Source organism: Schistocerca nitens, chromosome 6 (assembly GCF_023898315.1).
Source record: "Schistocerca nitens isolate TAMUIC-IGC-003100 chromosome 6, iqSchNite1.1, whole genome shotgun sequence".
NCBI lineage: Eukaryota > Metazoa > Arthropoda > Insecta > Orthoptera > Acrididae > Schistocerca > Schistocerca nitens.
The window spans coordinates 578,043,749-578,062,957 of NC_064619.1; the positions used below are offsets into that span (position 1 = coordinate 578,043,749).

Genomic DNA, 19,209 nt, shown 5'->3' on the forward strand with positions numbered 1-19,209 from the left:
AAGATAAGATGGATAGTTTGTATGAGGCACTCAGTGATGTAGTTGCTAGAGTAAAGGACAAGGACAGTGTTCTGCTCATGGGTTGGAAATCGAACAGAAGGGTATGAAAAGGTTATGGGTAAATTTGGAGAGGATATGGAGGCCAACAGGAACGGGAAACAACTCTTGGATTTCTGTGCCAGTATGGGCTTAGTAATCACAAACTCCTTTTTTAAACATAAGAACATTCACCGGTATACTTGGGAAGGCAGGGGAACCAGATCTGTCATTGACTATATAATAACAGATCAGTAGTTCAGGAAGGCTGTGAGGGACACACGTGTATTCAGGGGATTCTTTGATGACGCTGATCATTATTTAATCTGCAGTGAAATTGGGATTGTGAGGCCGAAAATGCAGGAGGTCAGGTCCATATGTTGGAGGATAAGATTGGAGAAACTTCAGGATAAGGAAATCAGGCACAAGTACATAACAGTGATCTCAGAAAGGTACCAGTTAGTTGAATGTAGTCAATTACAGTCATTGGAAAAGGAATGGACAAGGTACAGGGACACAGTACTAGAAGTGGCTAAAGAATGTCTTGGAACAGTAGTGTGTAAAAGTAGGATGAAGCAAACAGCTTGGTGGAATTTCACAGTCAAGGAAGCCTGTAAAAGGATAAAGATGGCGTATCAAAAATGGCTACATACTAGAACTCAGGTAGACAGAGAAAGTTATGTTGAAGAAAGAAACAAAGCCAAACAGATAATTGCAGCATCCAAGAAGAAATCTTGGGAAGACTTTGGAAACAGGTTGGAGACTATGGGTCAAGCTGCTGGAAAACCATTCTGGAGTGTAATTAGCAGTCTTCGAAAGGGAGGTAAGAAGGAAATGACAAGTATTTTATACAGGTCAGGAAAACTGCTGGTGAATCCTGTGGATGCCTTGGGCAGATGGAGGGAATATTTTGAAGAGTTGCTCAATGTAGGTGAAAATAAGATCAGCAATGTTTCAGATTTCGAGGTACAATGGGATAGGAATGATGATGGAAATAGGATCACATTTGAGGAAGTGGAGAAAATGGTCAATAGATTGCAGTGCAATAAAGCAGCTGGGGTGGATGAAATTAAGTTGGAACTCATCAAATACAGTGGAATGTCAGGTCTTAAATGGCTACACAGGATAATTGAAATGGCCTGGGAGTCGGGACAGGTTCCATCAGACTGGACAAAAGCAGTAATCATACCAATCTTTAAACATGGAAACAGAAAAGATTGTAACAACTACAGAGGTATCTCTTTAATCAGTGTTGTGGATAAAATCTTCTCAGATATTGTTGAAAGGAAAGTGCGAGTATTAGTTGAGGACCAATTGGATGAAAATCAGTGTGGGTTAAGGCCTCTTAGAGGTTGTCAGGACCAGATCTTTAGCTTACAGTAAATAATGGAGAAGTGTTATGAGTGGAACAGGGAATTGTATCTATGCTTTATAGATCTAGAAAAGGCATATGACCGGGTTCCTAGGAGGAAGTTATTGTCTGTTCTACGAGATTATGGAATAGGAGGCAAACTTTTGCAAGCAATTAAAGGTCTTTACATGGATAATCAGGCAGCAGTTAGAGTTGACGGTAAATTGAGTTCATGGTTCAGAGTAGTTTCAGGGGTAAGACAAGGCTGCAACCTGTCTCCACTGTTGTTCATATTATTTATGGATCATATGTTGAAAACAATAGACTGGCTGGGTGAGATTAAGATATGTGAACACAAAATAAGCAGTCTTGCATGTGCGGATGACTTAGTTGTGATGGCAGATTCGATTGAAAGTTTGCAAAGTAATATTTCATAGCTAGATCAGAAATGTAAGGACTATGGTATGAAGATTAGCATCTCCAAAACGAAAGTAATGTCAGTGGGAAAGAAATATAAACAGACTGAGTGCCAAATAGGAGGAATAAAGTTAGAACAGGTGGACGGTTTCAGGTACTTAGGATGCATATTCTCACAGGATGGCAACATAGTGAAAGAACTGGAAGCGAGGTGTAGCAAAGCTAATGCAGTGAGCGCTCAGCTACAATCTACTCTCTTCTGCAATAATGAAGTCAGTACCAAGACTAAGTTATCTGTGCACCGTTCAATCTTTCGACCAACTTTGTTGTATGGGAGCAAAAGCTGGGTGGATTCAGGTTACCTTATCAACAAGGTTGAGGTTACGGATATGAAAGTAGCTAGGATGATTGCAGGTACTAGTAGATGGGAACAATGGCAGGAGGGTGTCCACAATGAGGAAATCAAAGAAAAACTGGGAATGAACTCTATAGATGTAGCAGTCAGGACGAACAGGCTTAGATGGTGGGGTCATGTTACACGCATGGGAGAAGCAAGGTTACCCAAGAGACTCATGGGTTCAGCAGTAGAGGGTAGGAGGAGTCGGGGCAGACCAAGGAGAAGGTACCTGGATTCGGTTAAGAATGATTTTGAAGTAATAGGTTTAACATCAGAAGAGGCACCAATGTTAGCACTGAATAGGGGATCATGGAGGAATTTTATAAGGGGGCTATGCTCCAGACTGAACGCTGAAAGGCATAATCAGTCTTAAATGATGATGATGATGATGATGGTTTGAAAATCGAATCAGTTAATGTAGAGGAAGGCATCAATGGTCATAAGACTGTGATGGCATCTATGACAACAGGTCTGACAAAGAAAGGTAAGAAGATATTTTTACTTAGCAAGTGTCAAGATACAAATTTCAGAGTATCTTAGCGGTCAGCATCAAATATTCGGTGATGAGGACGAATATGTGGAAAACGAATAGAAAAAAATCAAAGGCATCATGCAGTATGCACTACCCAAGTATGTTCTGAGTAAGGTCTTAAGGGATGGGAAATACCCACCATGGTTTAATAGCTCTGTTAGAAAGCCCCTGTATACACAAAGAGAACTTTATCTCAGATTCAAGAGAAGTGAAAGCCTAGCTGCCAAACAAAAGCTGAATGAAGCGAAAATGAGTGCAAGGAGAGCATTGGGAGAAACGTTCAATGACTTTGAAAGTAAAACATTGTCAACCGATCTGAATAAAAACCCTAAGAGGTTTTGGTCATCTATAAAATCAGTAAGTGGGCCAAAATCATCTATTCATTCTCTCAATTACCATACTCGCACTGAAATGGAAGATAACCAAGAAAAAGCCGAAATACTGGATTTGGTCTTCCGAAATTGTTTCAGCATGGAAGACTGTAACATGGTTCCGCCTTTCAATTGTCATACCAACATTACAGTGGCAGATATTGAGATAACCAATAGCGGAATAGAAAAACAACAACAATCATTAGTAGTGGAAAGGCATCAGGACTAGATGAGACGGAGTGAGGTTAGCACACTGGACTCGCATTTGGGAGAACAACGGTTCAAACCTGCATCTGACCATCCTGATGTAGGTTTTCAGTGATTTCCCTAAATTGCTTCAGGCAAATGTTGAAATGTTCCTTTGAAAGGGCACACCGGCTTTCCTTCCCCATTCTCCTCTAATCTGATGGGACCGATGACATCACTGTTTGGTCCCCTCTCCCAAATCAACCAACCAACCAGATGAGATAATTATAAGATTCTACAGAGATTATGCAAAAGAACTTTTTCCCTTGCTGGCAGTAATGACTGGAAGAAAGTGCAGGTTATTCCCATTTTTAAGAAGGCCCATAGGACAGATGGACACAATTATAGGCCATTATCATTGACATCAATTTGTTGTAAAATTATGGAACATGTTTTATGCTCAAGAATTAGATATTCTTGGAGAAGAAAAATGTCCCCTATAAAAAAATTGCCACGGATTCTGCAAACAGAGGTCATGCAAAACTCATCTCACTCTCTTCCTCCATCAGATCCACAGCATTGTAGAGAATGGCGCTCAGGTTGATGCCATGTTTCTTGACTTCAGGAAGTCATTTGACTCCATCCTGCACTGACATGTAGTGAAAAAAAATATGAGCTTATCGAGTATCCGAGCAGATTTGTGACTGAATTCAAGACTTCCTTCCAGACAGAACTCAACACATTGTTCTTAATGAAACAAAATCAACAGATATGAAGGTAACTGCCGGAGTGCACCAAGGAAGTATGAGAGGATCATTACTGTTGACAGCTTATATAAATGATCTAGTAGAAAGCATTGGATGCTCTCTAAGGCTCTTCAAAGATGATGCAGTTATCTGTAACAAAGTAGCAACACCAGAAGATAGTAACGATTTTTGGAATGACCTCCCGAGAATTGATGAATGGTGCAGGCTCTGGCAGATGACCTGAACTAAATAAATATAACATTTTTGCCCATATATAGGAGAGGAAATCTGTTACTGTATAGCTACACTATTGATGACAGACCTCTGGAAACAGTATCTGCCATAAAAGATCTAGGAATAATTATCCAGAGTGACCTTAAGTGGAATGACCACATAAAACAAGTAATGGGAAAAGCAGATGCCGGACTCAGATTCGTAGGAAGAAACTTAAGGAAAAGTAACTCATCCATGGAGGAAGGGGCTTATAAGGCGCTTGTTCGAATGATTCTTGAGTATTGTTCATCTATCTGGAATCCCTACCAGATAGGACTGAAAGAAGAGATAAAGAAGATCCAATGAAGAGTGGCACATTTCATCATGGGGTCATTTAGTTGGCACGAGAGAGCGTTACGGAGATGCTCAACAAACTTTATTGGCAGACGTTACAAGAGAGGCATTGTGCATCAGAGAGAGATTTACTACTGAAATTTTGAAGGAGCACTTTCCCCAGAAGAGTCAGACAACATATTGCTTCCCCCCACATGTCTCGCATAATGACAATGAGGAGAAAATTTGAGAAATTAGAGCCAATACAGAGGCTTACAATCATTCTTCCCATGTGCTGTTCGCGATTGGAACAGGGTTGGAGGGCTCATTTAGTCATACAAAAAGTACCCTCCATCACACAACATTAGGTGGTTTGTGGAATATGATGTAGATGTAGATGAAACATTTTCTTCACACTGTGCCCTCCAGATCCGTATTAAGTTCAGTAGTCATTTTCTCAGCAGTATTCATCAAATCAGAGATAACCATCCTCCTGTCCCTATGTATAAGTTTAGGTTTCCTATCATTTTGGTACTCAGCAGATCATATTTTCCCATGAACTCTGTGTGGTTTTAAGGCACTAGATACATTGTGTGGACATACTTTTAGCATATATTTGTGACTATTTCGCCATTGTTTGAAGTCTGTAAGACATGATCTTGCATTAGATCAACCCATCATCACGAAGATGATCTACTGCATCCAGAAACCTCTCTACAGTATAATGAAAGGAATGAGGATACCGTAAGATATATGTTAATCATCAAGAGACATACTAAATGAAGTAATGAAAATGTTAAATTTTGTAGAATACTAGCTGATTAACTGAAGATAATAACTGACAACTCACTGGATGAGGTTGTATCAGTTGTGTTTCCTAATTTTATTCTGGCGTTGAAAAAGGAATGAAAACAGTAAACAATTATCGCATTGGGAAGACAGGATTATTACAGAAATCAGTAATTGGTGAAAAAAATTGGGAGTGTTATGGGGAATGCACTGAATATTGGGACTGAAGAGTGGTGAAGCAAAAATCAAGGTGATGAAACCATAAATAATGGGAAATAATAATGGAACAGTTGAAACAGATTAGAGAAATAACAAAAAACAGACAAGCTAATGAAGAAAATGTCATTGACAATATGTGGATCACAGTCCTGGTGCAGTTTGAAGGACATATTTATTATGCCAATAAAATGTAAACAAAGAACCTTCCATGTCATTTCAATATCATGAAGCTATCAAAAAAAGAGAGAAGCTAATAATGTTTGAATGCATTGTAGTGAAAAATATACGAGGGTAATCCCAAAATTAAGGTCTCCTATTTTTTTGTAAGTACATAGACCTGTTTATTTTTACAATGGTTTATATCAGTATACACCATGAACATTGAACTATTTTTCGACATAATCACCATTTCTGTCGATGCATTTTTGTAGAGCTGAATCGCTTTCTGGGCAAATGTTCTTTTAATCTAGGGAACAGGTGATAGACACTGGGTGCCAAGTCAGGACTATAGCGTGGGTGGGTGATTATGTTCCACTCAAACTGTTGCAGGAGAGCAACGGTTTGCTGAGCGATGTGTGGGCGAGCGTTGTCATGGAGAATGTGTACGCCCTTGTTCAACATTCCTCTTCTCCAGTTCTGAATTTCCCGTTTGAGTGTTTTCAGTCTCTCACAGTACCTGTCAGCGTTAATTGTGGTTCCAGCGATTCAGCTCCGACGACGAGGTGAAAGAAGAGGCTCATAACTTTCTGAACAGCATGGCGGCGAGCTGGTATGACATGAGCATACAACAACTGCCACAGCGTCTACAAAAATGCATTGATAAAAATGGTGATTATGTCGAAAAATAGCTAAATGTTCAAGCTGTAAACTGATGTAAACCATTGTAGAAATAAACAGGTCTATGTACTTATAAAAAAAATAGGAGACCTTACTTTTGGGATTACCCTCGTATATAAGCCATGATGCGGTTATAACCAGGAATCCACTGAGAATCAAATTAAGCTACGGAATTTGTAATAAGAAGAAAATTTATAGTTAAAAAATATTGTTGTAAAGAAAATTGAAGGAAATGGAGTGCTTTGGCTAGAGTGCACTGCAGTAATTGAGAGAAAAGACTGCCCGAATAGCTGCAGACTGGTAAAACACCCAGATACAAGACTGTTATAGGAATTGAAAAAAAAAAGCTGAAATCTGGGAGTGGATAACACTGTGTGCAGTGAAGCAGTGTCAGATAGAACAAAGTGGCAGCAGATCATGAAATTTGCAAATGATGTGTAAACTCCTTGATCAGTGTGGAATTAGTGAGTGTTTTGGTTCCTTCTTTGTTTTGTGCTGTCAATGTTTGTACTAGTAGGTTATGTATTTCTTTCCTGTTTGTAACTTTATCCATCATGTGTCTTGTTACAGCAAATGTGGTTTTGTTGCAAATATGGAGTTTCTGTTGTAAGTACACAGATCAAAGATTTGTCCTTATTTATTTAATAATTTTGTGTAATGCTTTAATGAAAACATATATTTATGGTTGATGTTCTGTGCTCTTGATTTTAGAACAAGCCTCAGTTGGTTGACCCAATAGATTTTGAAACTTTCATTTTAAAAAACAAGACACTTCTCCAAAACGATCCTCAGCGAGAACTATTACTTTATCCTGCTGATGATGTGTCTGTAAGTAATAAACTTAGCTTTAATACATGTTGTTGAATAGTGGGAATTAGTGCTGAATTACTTAGTTTCCTTTGCTGTCTTGTTTTGTTTTAGCAAGTTGTGCTTCCTAGACGATACAGGACAACTAACCATAGTGTGCCTGTAAATTATGAAACATCAGATTGCTGTTTGTTTACACGAGAATGTTTGAAAAGTTATACTTGTAACTGGAATCTGATCCATTACAAATACAGTGCATATTCTGGAACATACCTTGAGTTACCTAAGTGAGTGTTATTTTTTATATATTGGATCTTATGAAGTTTTTGTAATAATGAGTGGTTACCTGTAGATTGGTGACATGTTATTAACAATACTACACACATCACATGCTGTCTCTAAAGACAATATTAGATATTATTACCCTTCTGTTATTCTTTCAAACAATAAACAATGAAGGAACAATAGTCAAATACCAGATTGCCGGTGTCTTGGTATCATTTACTGAACTAATTCATTTAAATGAGAACTTAAGTATGTAGCTTGCATTTCGTAAATTTGCTGTAGATTAATCATGGAAAACATTTTTCATGTGGGTAATGATGTTCCCAGAATATTAGCCTTTTCTCTCTCATTTATGAAGTATCCATTTAATAGGATTCCTGGAACATTTTTGTGTCTTTTCATAATAAAAATTACTTGTATTTTCTTAAAAACTAAAGCAAACATGTTATTTTGTCAATAATATTGATTCAGTAATGTCAGAGGATGCTAAGAACTGCACCCATTGACTTCTTGATATTTTTTCAGAATGTTAAGTGTCAGAGATGAATAATATGTCAAATACTTGTTTTAAGTGCAGTTCACATAATGTAGTATTTATATTTGTTGTTCCTTAATATTATCATCCAGCAGTTACAACTAGTTACATTCTTCTTTCCTATATTGACCACATTGCATGTGAAGCACACCTTTTTTCTACTCCCTGATTCATTATTTAAAGGGACTAGTAAAACTGTACATGGTTAAACATATTCTCTTTGTACTAATTTTACCATTTTTTGTGAGAACTTTTAATCACTTTTGTTTTACAGGATTCTAAAATCGGAGGAACTGAAAGATGAGGTGTATGAAGTGGATACAGATGCAGATCAAATTGATGAGGTAGGGCCTAGTATTTATAACTTTAGAGTATCTAAAAGTCATGGCCAAACAGTACATATTTTATTACTTATTCAATAACTGTTGACAAGAAGGTCTTAGAACTATCATAGTTATTACGGTACTCAGTATAAATCGTGAATGTGACATAATTTTCAGAAGAGAAGTTGGCAGTGGCGGCCGATGATCACTTGCTATAGCACACTACCAATGTTGCGCTAAGATTATGCCATTTATCTTTGAATGCAAGCAGGAAATTGCACAAAAATTACACCATTCCTCTTCAAATGTGAGCTGGAAATTATTCAAAAATTAGACCATTTTTTCTTTGAATGTGTGCTGTCATTCAAATAAAATGGACAAAAACATGTTTTGTAGCTCTCTCACTCTGCGATAACCAGAAACCAGCGTCGAGTGCTGAAATGATGGTCAGCCGCATTACGATCCAACTCATAGAAGGGATGCAGCTGACTGTTTCTGACTATGAATGCTCTGGTATGGCTGTATCCTTGCTGACACTGAGCATGTTATCTTACTCACAGCATATAAAGCATTGTGCAAGCAACATGGCAAATTCTCTAGGTGTTGCCAGAGAGGCTCTTTTCGAATAGATCTGTTGAGGAGAAAGTGAGTGTTTCAAGTTGCTAGAATATTTCACCTGAGTCAGACGTAGGAAAAGATGAAACACTCTCTAAAGATTTACAAGTAGAGTATGGGGTACAAGTAGATTATGGGGGATTTTTTAGCAGCTGTTGATGTATCGGTCCTGTAGTGCTGTGGTTGAATATTGTTATATCCTAGCCAGTAATGCCAACCGAGCCCGCTGCCAAAAAGGTTGGCAGCATCAAAGTCCGGACGCCGTCTGCATAAGCAGCGCCAGCGATACAGGAAATCGCCGCAAGTCTGCGCGCGCCACCGCTGGCTTCTGGCTTCTTAAGCGCTGGAGTCGCGAGCGCTAGGACAGTTCTGGATTCGCCGCTCAGTTGTATACTCGCCACCGAATTGTGTACCTGCTAGTGAGTTGTGTGTTCATCGCAGCAGAGTTGTTGTTTGTCGTCAGCCGACGCTGACCTAGCCGCACCGACTCGAACTAGACAGATTTCTGTAGACCATGTTCACCACTGTGTTCTGTATCGTCGTTAATAAAGATAAGTACCGACTTTCATTTAATCAGAGTGTTTGGGTTTTCATCTTCCTGTTCACTGATCCAGCGGACCGGTCGGCCCGTTATTAAAAGTGTGGCGGTGACTTCGTAGGCCGTTTCTACAGCGAAGTGTTGTCGCTACGAAGGCTGTCACAAAAAATATATCGAAGCAGTCCAATTTCATATATGAAACATTAATATATTCAATTTAGTTACAATTACTACTCTTTAAGTCAAAAGGCTGTAGGTGGTGGTAGAAAAAGTGAGTCTATGAGGAAATTTAGTATGAAAGTGTATGAAAAGAGTTGGATCTATGGATGTGATGTTGGCAATGCACTTTTTTGTTTTCTATGTTTATTATTTGGAAACTGTGATGCACAGGGTACAGGGGGAGCGAATGTTCTAATACATATTAATGCATTAATAAAATAATAAAAAACAGAAGTTATAAACAAACAAGAAATATATTTGATCTTAGTGCATTAGGTAAAGTTAATATCGCAAGATTATTAAGTTTCACATATCATGACAACATAGTGAAACTCAATTTGTTTACCAGCAAAAGGATCCTTTTATTTCCCCCAGGATAACATTTTTCCACTTAAATGGCAGATGTATCTCATAGAGACACGGCTGAGCTGAATGGTTACCTGTACACTAGCTAACCCACTATTCCATATGGACCCTACCCCTAGCTAAATGAGGCCTGATCCGAAGTTGATCAGTGTTCTCTTGTTTGTTTGGACACCCACACCGCACGTGGCTAAGCATTGTACTTCCATAAGATTGCATGTGAAGTTTTCTTTGGGAGGGGCAATACTTTGCGCTCCAAAGCTTCTGTTACATAATAGTTGGAGTTAAGATTGTGGGATGCATCCAAAAGTGTCCTTAACACTCCTTCTTGGCATCTGTATGAGTAGCTACTCAAAAATGCAGGCAGACATGTTGTAGTCACCTGTGTAGTAGTTAACATTATGCAGTCACTACTATAGAGCAGGTTGAAGCAGGTCTCATTCAGGAAAGCTGATTTGTCACTTAATATGCCAAAAACATGACAAAGTGACCATTACAGTCTGCTTTTTCTTTTTAATGGTTTCTGAACAGTGAAAACCAATGCAAATGCATGCATGCCACCAGTCAAAGCCACACATTTACTGGTTTTACATGCACATTGTGTGTAGCAGACTGCGCTGTATAAGCCACAATGTCATCATATGATGAAGTCATTTCCTGGTGCCTGATCATTCCAACCCTTCAGTACTAACTCATATGTCGATATGGCATCATTCAGTATCATTGAGGCTTACTGGCACTTAATTTCACATTTTCTCTTTGTTTGACAGCATTTCACTGACTAGGCTTGGCATAACGGTGATCTTTCCACTCAAATAAGTTAAGATGAGGGAGAAGGGGGTAGGATGTGGCAGTATGTGGACTATGTTCAGCAGTCTGTCACATATCGTCATTCTGCTACTCATCTTACAAATTTGAACTCATTTAGATTAGTCCTTTGCAATGTAGTAATTCAATAAATGTTTGTGTATGTTGTGCCTTTAAACAGTAAAAAGTTTGTTTCAAAAGTAGCTTCCTGGCTTGATAAGTTGGTTATAATGACAGGGACTTCTTAAAGAATAATATCAAATAAAATCTGCTTTATACCTTTGCAGTCCAACAGGTGGTGTGGAGGGGGCCGTCCACAATCCATTGCAAATTCCCTCTTATCTCATTTTCAGTGAGAGCTGTGTGGCCTCTAGTATACGACACAGCCCTCTGACACATTCTTTTTATAAACTGCAGAATGAGAGTTTTTTTCTAGCATGGATGCTTAAATTGTGCTTAAGTCATTTTCTTTTCCATCTTTTTTCCACATGGGCTCTGGTGCTGTAAAATATTTATGATAGCTTCTGTGGAATTTTGTAAAACAGGAAAGATTTTTTAGCACCAGAAGTGTCACAAGAGTTCATTTTCTTGCTTGGGTAAGTCACATTATCTGTTTGTAACCAGAAAAGGGGGTGGCCTAATTTTGTGCCCACATCTAACTGCTAGTTTTGTTACAGTGCACACCCCTTTTGCAAAGTTAGAGATTTAATTATGTAACTAATTCTTAAACTACAACTAAGTTATTATGGGTACAAGTTGTGGAAATTTATCAGAACAAATGCAGGAAAGCGCAAGATACTTTATGGTTTACACTTCATAAAGGAGAATTGGCAGAACTCTGTGTGTTCCGAATTTGAACCATGGTGCTGTGCAATGTTGTGATCTACCACGAAAGTTGACATTGCCTCAGGAAATTATATAAGTATCTTGTTGAAGATGAGACAATGTGACAACAGAAAATGCTGGGTTTGTAAGACATTAACAAGAAGGAAAAAGTCTGAATAATAATGTGTGTTGCTAATGCTTGAAGACATTGTCTGTGTATTATGTATTCAAAGCTCAAGAAATTTTATTTGACTCCGTTAATATGAGGGCTGTTCAGAAAATATCCAACTCTTATTTATAAAATCAGTCTTTATTGAAATACAATTGTTTGACACTAGTCACCTTCAGAGTAGTGCCCTTCTGGTTCTACACACATCTCCCAATGCTAGAAGCATTGCTGGAAAGCCTCGTTTGGTAGGGCGCACAACTGCTCCACCGAATTCTGTATAATGTGTTCCTAGTTCTGTACTCTGGTTCCTTTCAGTGTCCTTTTTTTTTTTTTTTTTTTTTGTTTAGGGGAAAGCCAGGAGTCACTCATTGCTAGGTCAGGAGAGTAGGGAGGCTGACAAACCACAGGCTGTGTTGTGTTTCACCAAAAAACTTTGAGTTAATTGAGAACAATGAGCAAGTGCGTTATTGTGGTGAAGGTGCCGACTGCCTGCTGTCCTCAAGTCCATCTCACTGCTTTACAGAGGTGATGCAGAACCTTTTGGTAGTGCTCCTTATTGATGTTAGTTCCTTCTGGGCCGTACTCATGATGGACCGTGCCATTGAAGTCAGAAAAGACAGTCAGAATGACTGTCACTTTGCTGTGGGTGTGTGTTGCTGTTTGGGTGTCAGGGATGATGGATGCTTCCATTACAATGACTGGAACTTTGTTTCTAGGTCGTAACAACCATAAGCCCAGGACTCGTCACCAGTGAGCCCTGTGTGAAGAAAGTTGAGATTACTGTTCACAGTATCAGCATGTGCTGTGTGATCTCCAAACAAAGTTGCTTCTGCTCACCTTTAACACAGATTTTGCTAAAATTCTCCTGAGGTCCAAATGTTTCATTAAAACAGAATGAATGAATCCAATACTAATTTTAACCTTATCTGCAACTTATCTAATCTTGATTTGTCTGTCTTACATCACCATGATCCTTACATGATTAATAACAGCCTCATTTGCTGATGTTGAGGGCCTAAGTGAATGTGCTTCACTCTTCACTGTCTGGTACTCATTGCTTCATCTTCAAACATTTGTCGAATCTTGTGGATTGCTTCAGCTTGAAAACTGGTAAGCTTAAAAACAATTTGATGCATAATGTTGTTCCACTTTTTCTGTCATTTTGCCCACAACACAAAATCTGACAACTACCACTTACACGTGGTCGTTTGTTGAAAGCTACACTGTTACACTCGCGGGCGGGGGGGGGTCACACTATGTATGCCTACAAACACAAAGAGTGTGTGCAATACCATTTTTGGTTTCAGCAATAAAAAATTATGTTGGATACTTCTTGAACAGCCCTCCTAGTTTGTAGATAGAAACTTTGTAAGATGACTATGATATTATACTTTTTGTGATAGAATTTGAAACGGTGTACCTTTCTAGTTTTACTCCGATGGGGCTCACATCTCTTTTGTGAGTACGTGCTTGGCCACCACGTGGTCCTGTCCATTGTAGTGCAATTTCCCTTTCCTTGCTGCAAGTCTATCCATCTACTATTACACTATGGTCTTCTTGGTGCCAATTATGCTTAGTTTTGGTATATCTCCCAGCATTCTACAACTTTTCTTAATTATATGCTCCCCAAAGTTGGGTTTGACCTGCTGTTTATTTTCCAGATTCCCAATGTGGCTTATATTCCACATTAGCCATTGTGGTGGGGGTCATCAAATACCTGCACAGTGGTAGCTCCCTTACCATGCAGGGATCACACTGTTAGTATCAAAGCTGGAAGCTCCCCAAGGATGATGGAGAAGTAATGCACCCCTCCAGGTTAGGGTCATTTGGGACACTCCCTTCCCAGAAATCTGCTGATGTGCAACCAGATGCCAGCCAATGGCAGAAGGAGCAGGTCATATGACTTTGTGTTCCTCTTTTATCCCAGACTCTGAGGCAGACAAGTCCTTCCATACATTGAAATCATCTAAGCTGAAGAAGGGCAAGAAGTAGTTCTCTGCAAAGGGAATTCGGTGGGCCCGATGCCACCGGGCTCTGCATGTTCTGCCTCTGCCTCTGTTTCCAAGATAATGTCCATAGTGGCCCCAAACGCCCCTCCTTGCGCCGCGCGCGCACACACACACACACACACACACACACACACACACACACACACACACACTCTCTCTCTCTCTCTCTCTCTCTCTCTCTCTCTCTGTGGTTTGCAACCAATGTGTCTTGATGCCATATCCTCACAACCGGTGGCAGCAGTCAGCCCTGAGACATGGCCTGCCTCCTTGGTTCCTTTGTGCCCCCACAGAGTACTGATAGCATAATCACCCAGTGGAATTGTAGCAGTTATTTGCACCACATGGCTGAGTTTCATCATCTCTTATGCGTTTCCTCTGTTTTTTGCATTGCTCTCCAGGAAACTTGGTTCCCAGCAATGCGGATCCCTAGCCTTTGTGCCTATTGGGGCTGTTTTAATCGTGCTGACTTTGGAGTGTCTGGTGGTGGTTGCACATATGTTCTGGACTCTTGTCCATAGTGAACATGTGCCACTCGATACAACTTTGGAGGCTGTGGCTGTTCATGTGAGGATGTCTCCGGAATTTACCATCTGTGATGTGTGTCTTCTTCCCGACAGTGAAATGTCCTAGAATGTATTGTCTGCACTGTTTACTCAGCTTCCCCAGATTTCCAATATTGGGTGACTTTAATGCCCACAGCCCCTGTGGGCTGGAACTATGTCTACTCACCACCATAAAGCTGTCAAAAACTTGCTTGCACAGCTCAGTATTTGGCCCTTGAATACTGGAATTTCCACTCACCTTTGTGTGGCATATGGGTCTTACTCAGCCATTGATTTTTCCGTTTGCAGCCCAGTTGTTCTCCCCTCCTACCATTGGGGAGTCCATGATGATCAGTGTGACAGTGATCATTTTACAATAAATAAAATATTCTGCATCATTATGCTGTGGTTGAATGGATACCACATTTCAATCCAATGTTTTGCCCTCATCTGCAGAGAACATTTCCAATGGGGTTTGTAACTTCCTTGAGTGTCTGATTTACACCTAGGATCGCTACTGACTGCAGCAAAATTTCATTTTTACTCTTGCTCCCACGAAGTGGTGTGACTTCACATGTGTTGATTACTCAAGTGCAATTGGCCATTGTCAGTTGCTGTCACCCATTGTTGCTGTCACCCCATGGTGGGAGGCTGGTGCACGTTTGAAAACGTCCTCTGCAGATGGGGACGAAACACTAGATTTAAATGTGAAAGCCATTCGACCATGACATAAGAGCCCACAACATTTTATGAAATGGGACATTTCCAGTCATGAAAGTTTACATTTGTCTTGACCCTTCCTTGATGTCACTCGCATGGGGGTCCAGCCAGAGGGGAACTTAACAAAACTGATTGGGATTCCTTTCCTCTACCATCACCACTTAGCACACTGCCACATGGAGGTATTGGTGTGGCTCACCAAAGTGAAAGTGGAGAAATTCTGTTTGCAGCTGACTTACTGATCTCCTCTTCCTCAGGACTTCCCTGTCTGAAAAGAGTACCTTCATTGACCCCTGAAATCACTGTGGTCATTAGGGATCACAGACAGGCTCCCCAAAGCCATAAGTGACATCCATTGATGCAGCACCACATTGCTTTCAGTGGCTCCATGCCCAAGTTTGCCACTTCATAAAGCAACAGAAATGAGAATACTGGAAATGCTATGTTCCTGACATTGGACCATGAACCGCTCCCTCACAGGTTTTGGTGAAGATTCGATGCCTCTGTTGTCACCAGTCCCTTACAGGTGTTACTCGTATCTCTCTGAATGATGGTGTCAACACTGACCTAGGTACTGTCACTAAATATTTTGCTTTGCATTATGCTCGAGCCTCTATGTCTGATAATTATCACCCTGCATTTCGAATCCTCAAACAGTAGGTGGAGTGAATTCACTTACCTTCCACAACATGTCACCTGAAGCCATATAATGCTCCATTCAGTGAGTTGGAATTCCTCAGTGCCCTAATCGTTTACCCCAACACAGTTCCAGGTACTTCCACATCCAATGCCGGATGCTCAGACACTTATCAGTGTATTGTCAATGTCATATTCTTGTCGTTTTCAACCATATATGGAATGAGGGTGAGTTCCTGTCTGGAAGGCGAGAAAGTGTGATTTTCCCAGTACTGAGATGGGTGAACACCCCATTTAGAGAGAGAGAGCTGCGGCCCAATTAGCCCACTAATGTTCTCTGCAGGCTACTGAGATGTATGGTGATCCAGCAGCTGTATTGGTACCTTGAGTCTCAGTGTCTTGGCTCTGTCCCAGGGCAGTTTTCGCTAAGGCTCTTCTACTGCTGATAGTTTGTTTGGAGTCTGCTACCCAATCAATTTTTGTCCTGTGTCAAAGTCTTATCACTTGTCTTCTTTGACATGGAAGAGGCTGACGACTCCATGTAGAGCCACCACGTCCTCGTTACCTTACATGAGTGGGGCCTCCGGGGCCCACTCCTGATGTATTTGTGAAACTCTTGTCACACTGTACATTCTGGGCTCAAGTTGGTGCTTCCCACGGTGCCCCCCCCCCCTCTCTCCCCCATATGCAATATAATGGGGTCCCTCAGAGCTCTGTATTGAGTGTGCCCCTTTTTCTAGCAGCTATTAGTGTTCTGGCTGCAGCTTTGGAGCCCTTTCTGTGTGTTGACAATTTTTTGCTTTTACTATTGCTCCTCTACCCTGAGTGTTGCTGAGTGCTAACTTCAAGGTGATATATGAACTGTGCAGTCTGGGCTGTCACCCACGACTTTCAGTTTTCAGCTGCTAAGTCATGCATCACACAATCACACACTTCAGTCACTGTCATACTGTCCATCCACACCCTGAATTTTACCTTGACAAGCAGTTGCTCAATGTGGTGGAGTCTTATCACTTTTTAGGACTGGTCTCTGATTCACAGTTGACATGGCTTCCCCATCTGTGCAAAGCAAACATGTTGTTCACACCTTAATACTCTTTGCTACCTCAGTAACACCAGCTGGGACGCTGACCATTCTACACTCTTGCATCCCTACAAAGCTCTGATCCTGTCCCGTCTTGGTCATGGGAGTTTGGCATATGGGTCAGCATCACCATCAGCATTGCAGATGCAGGACCCAATATACCAGTGTGGGGTCCAATTTGCAACTGGTGCCTTTTGATCAACCAGCCCTGCAAGAAGCCTACCTGTGGAGGCTAGGGTGTACCCTCCTTCCCCTCTACAGATCAGATGCCAACAACTGCTGCTCACTTATGCAATACACATTCACTGCACCACTGAGAATCCAAACTACTGTGTCTTTTTTTCCTGGTAGGGAGATCACAAAACAGGTCCAGTGCTGGAATTGCGATTGTAGTTCACGTATAGGGTCTCTGCTCTCAACTCCAGCTACCTCCACTGTCCCCTTTTATTAGGAAGCAATCATGTGTGCCTCCTACGGAGTCGACCCTGTCCTCAAACCTGTCTCAATTTGTCATTCAGAGCAAAAGACTCTGTTAATCCTATGGTTTCTCGCTGCCACTTTCTGCCTGTCCTTGATCCATTTCTGGGTTTGGAGGTGGCTCTACAGTCGACTGATGAAGCAAGTTTGCCTAAATACCTGCAGGGTCCAGTCAATTATGCTCCCTGACAATTGGGTGCAGTTTATTCGTTTCCATCAATTGAGCCCTCAGCCATGTTCATTCTTGCACTGCTGAGACATTCTTAATTGTCAGTGACTCCCTGAGTAGTCTTCAGGCTATTCACCAGTGCTACCTTCGACACCCATTGGTTGTGACTATCCAGGATCTTCTTGGTGGCCTCCACCAAGCTGGACAGTCATCTTTCGACCACAGGTCACATTGGGATCCCAGGAAATGAACATGCTAACTTGGTCCAAGTTGGCTACTAGAATGCTGACTTTGGAAATGGGGGTACCAAAACTGGACCTTCGAATGACTCTACTCCATCAGTTGTTTGAGGCTTGTAACACAAATTGGTGTGCTACTGCTACGGTTTTTCTGAGTAAGCTGTGAACCGTAAAGGAGACCATGACAAAGTGGCATTCTTCCCTTCGTGCTTTTCGCAGGGAATCAACTGTTTGGCCACAATAACTTGGTGATTGCACTAGTGCTGCCAGAAGTGGAGAAAATCATCACTTGAAAGGTATTCATTTGTCTCTGAGCGCTGCCAACATCACGCTGTCCCTAGATGCGAAGTACTACAAAAGGCTTGTATTTACTATATAGCAAGTACTTCTGTAAGTACTTGTTGAGGTGTTTACACTACAACAAAATCGTACTCAAGTTTACTTGTTCAAATCACTGGGGCAAGTTTTTTTTTTAGGAACTTTCTGCACATAGTTGTTGCAGAAGTGCAGTTATTTTTAAAAACCAAAGCAGTCTTCTCTGTTACTGTAATATTGTTAATGAATAAAAATCATGATGAAACACAAAAATAAAAAATAAAATAGACAAAAATGTTTGAGAGCTACTTATTGGTGTTACCAAGAGACTGTTCATTTAACTATAATCAGAGTATTTCATGTAGATTAAAAACTTTGAGGATGTCGTATGCAAATTTCGAACATCTCTTGTCCCCTGCATAATCAAATATTTGTTAACAGGGAACACTGCAGCATGGTATCTCATCGTCGTCAACAGGAAACACTGTGGCATGGTATCTCATCGAGAAACTGCTTTTTAATTACTCTTCAGTTTTTGTAAGCAGTCTTTGCTGCTTATATCATAAATGTAATGCATTTATGTTTATGGTAATGCTAAAAAAATCATCAAAAATCCACTTCTGGCAAAACAAATTGATTGGTCAACTCATTTTGCACTTCCTTGACTTGTGGTTCTTATTATATGTGGGTTCCAGTGGTACATTTGTTTCGCCTTTTTCATTTGTAACACTGACATTTTTGCACAATACTGAACACACATAACTTCTGTAAGTTTGAGAAAAACTTTCATAAAATGACAAATTCGGCAAGTATTTGCAGCAAGATGCAAGAAATTAGAACAAAGTTTTACCTTACAGCAGAGTGTGTGCTGATTTGAAGCTTCCTGACAAATTAAAACTGTGTGCCAGACTGAGACATGAACCTGGGAACCCAATCTGGCACAAAGTTTTAGTTTGTCAGGAACTTTCATGCAAGAAACTGTTTTCACTATCTTGGGAATTTCTTGAGGTTGACGATACTAATGGATGTTGAGGGAGGAGGAAGGGGTGTTTGCAGATATGGTGATTCTTATATCCTACCAAATTCTGTGATTGTATGGGTAATG

General features: G+C 40.5%; 1 protein-coding gene across 1 annotated transcript in view; it reads left to right on the forward strand.

Annotated features, from left to right (window-relative positions):
- The window catches only part of LOC126262335 (dedicator of cytokinesis protein 9), a 356,303-nt gene that overhangs the window by 30,692 nt on the left and 306,402 nt on the right, over positions 1-19,209 (forward strand). The window contains exons 2-4 of the mRNA XM_049958894.1: positions 7,139-7,255; positions 7,349-7,521; positions 8,329-8,398. Of these exons, the coding sequence (XP_049814851.1) occupies positions 7,139-7,255; positions 7,349-7,521; positions 8,329-8,398 (360 nt within the window). The remainder of the gene's footprint in view (positions 1-7,138; positions 7,256-7,348; positions 7,522-8,328; positions 8,399-19,209) is intronic.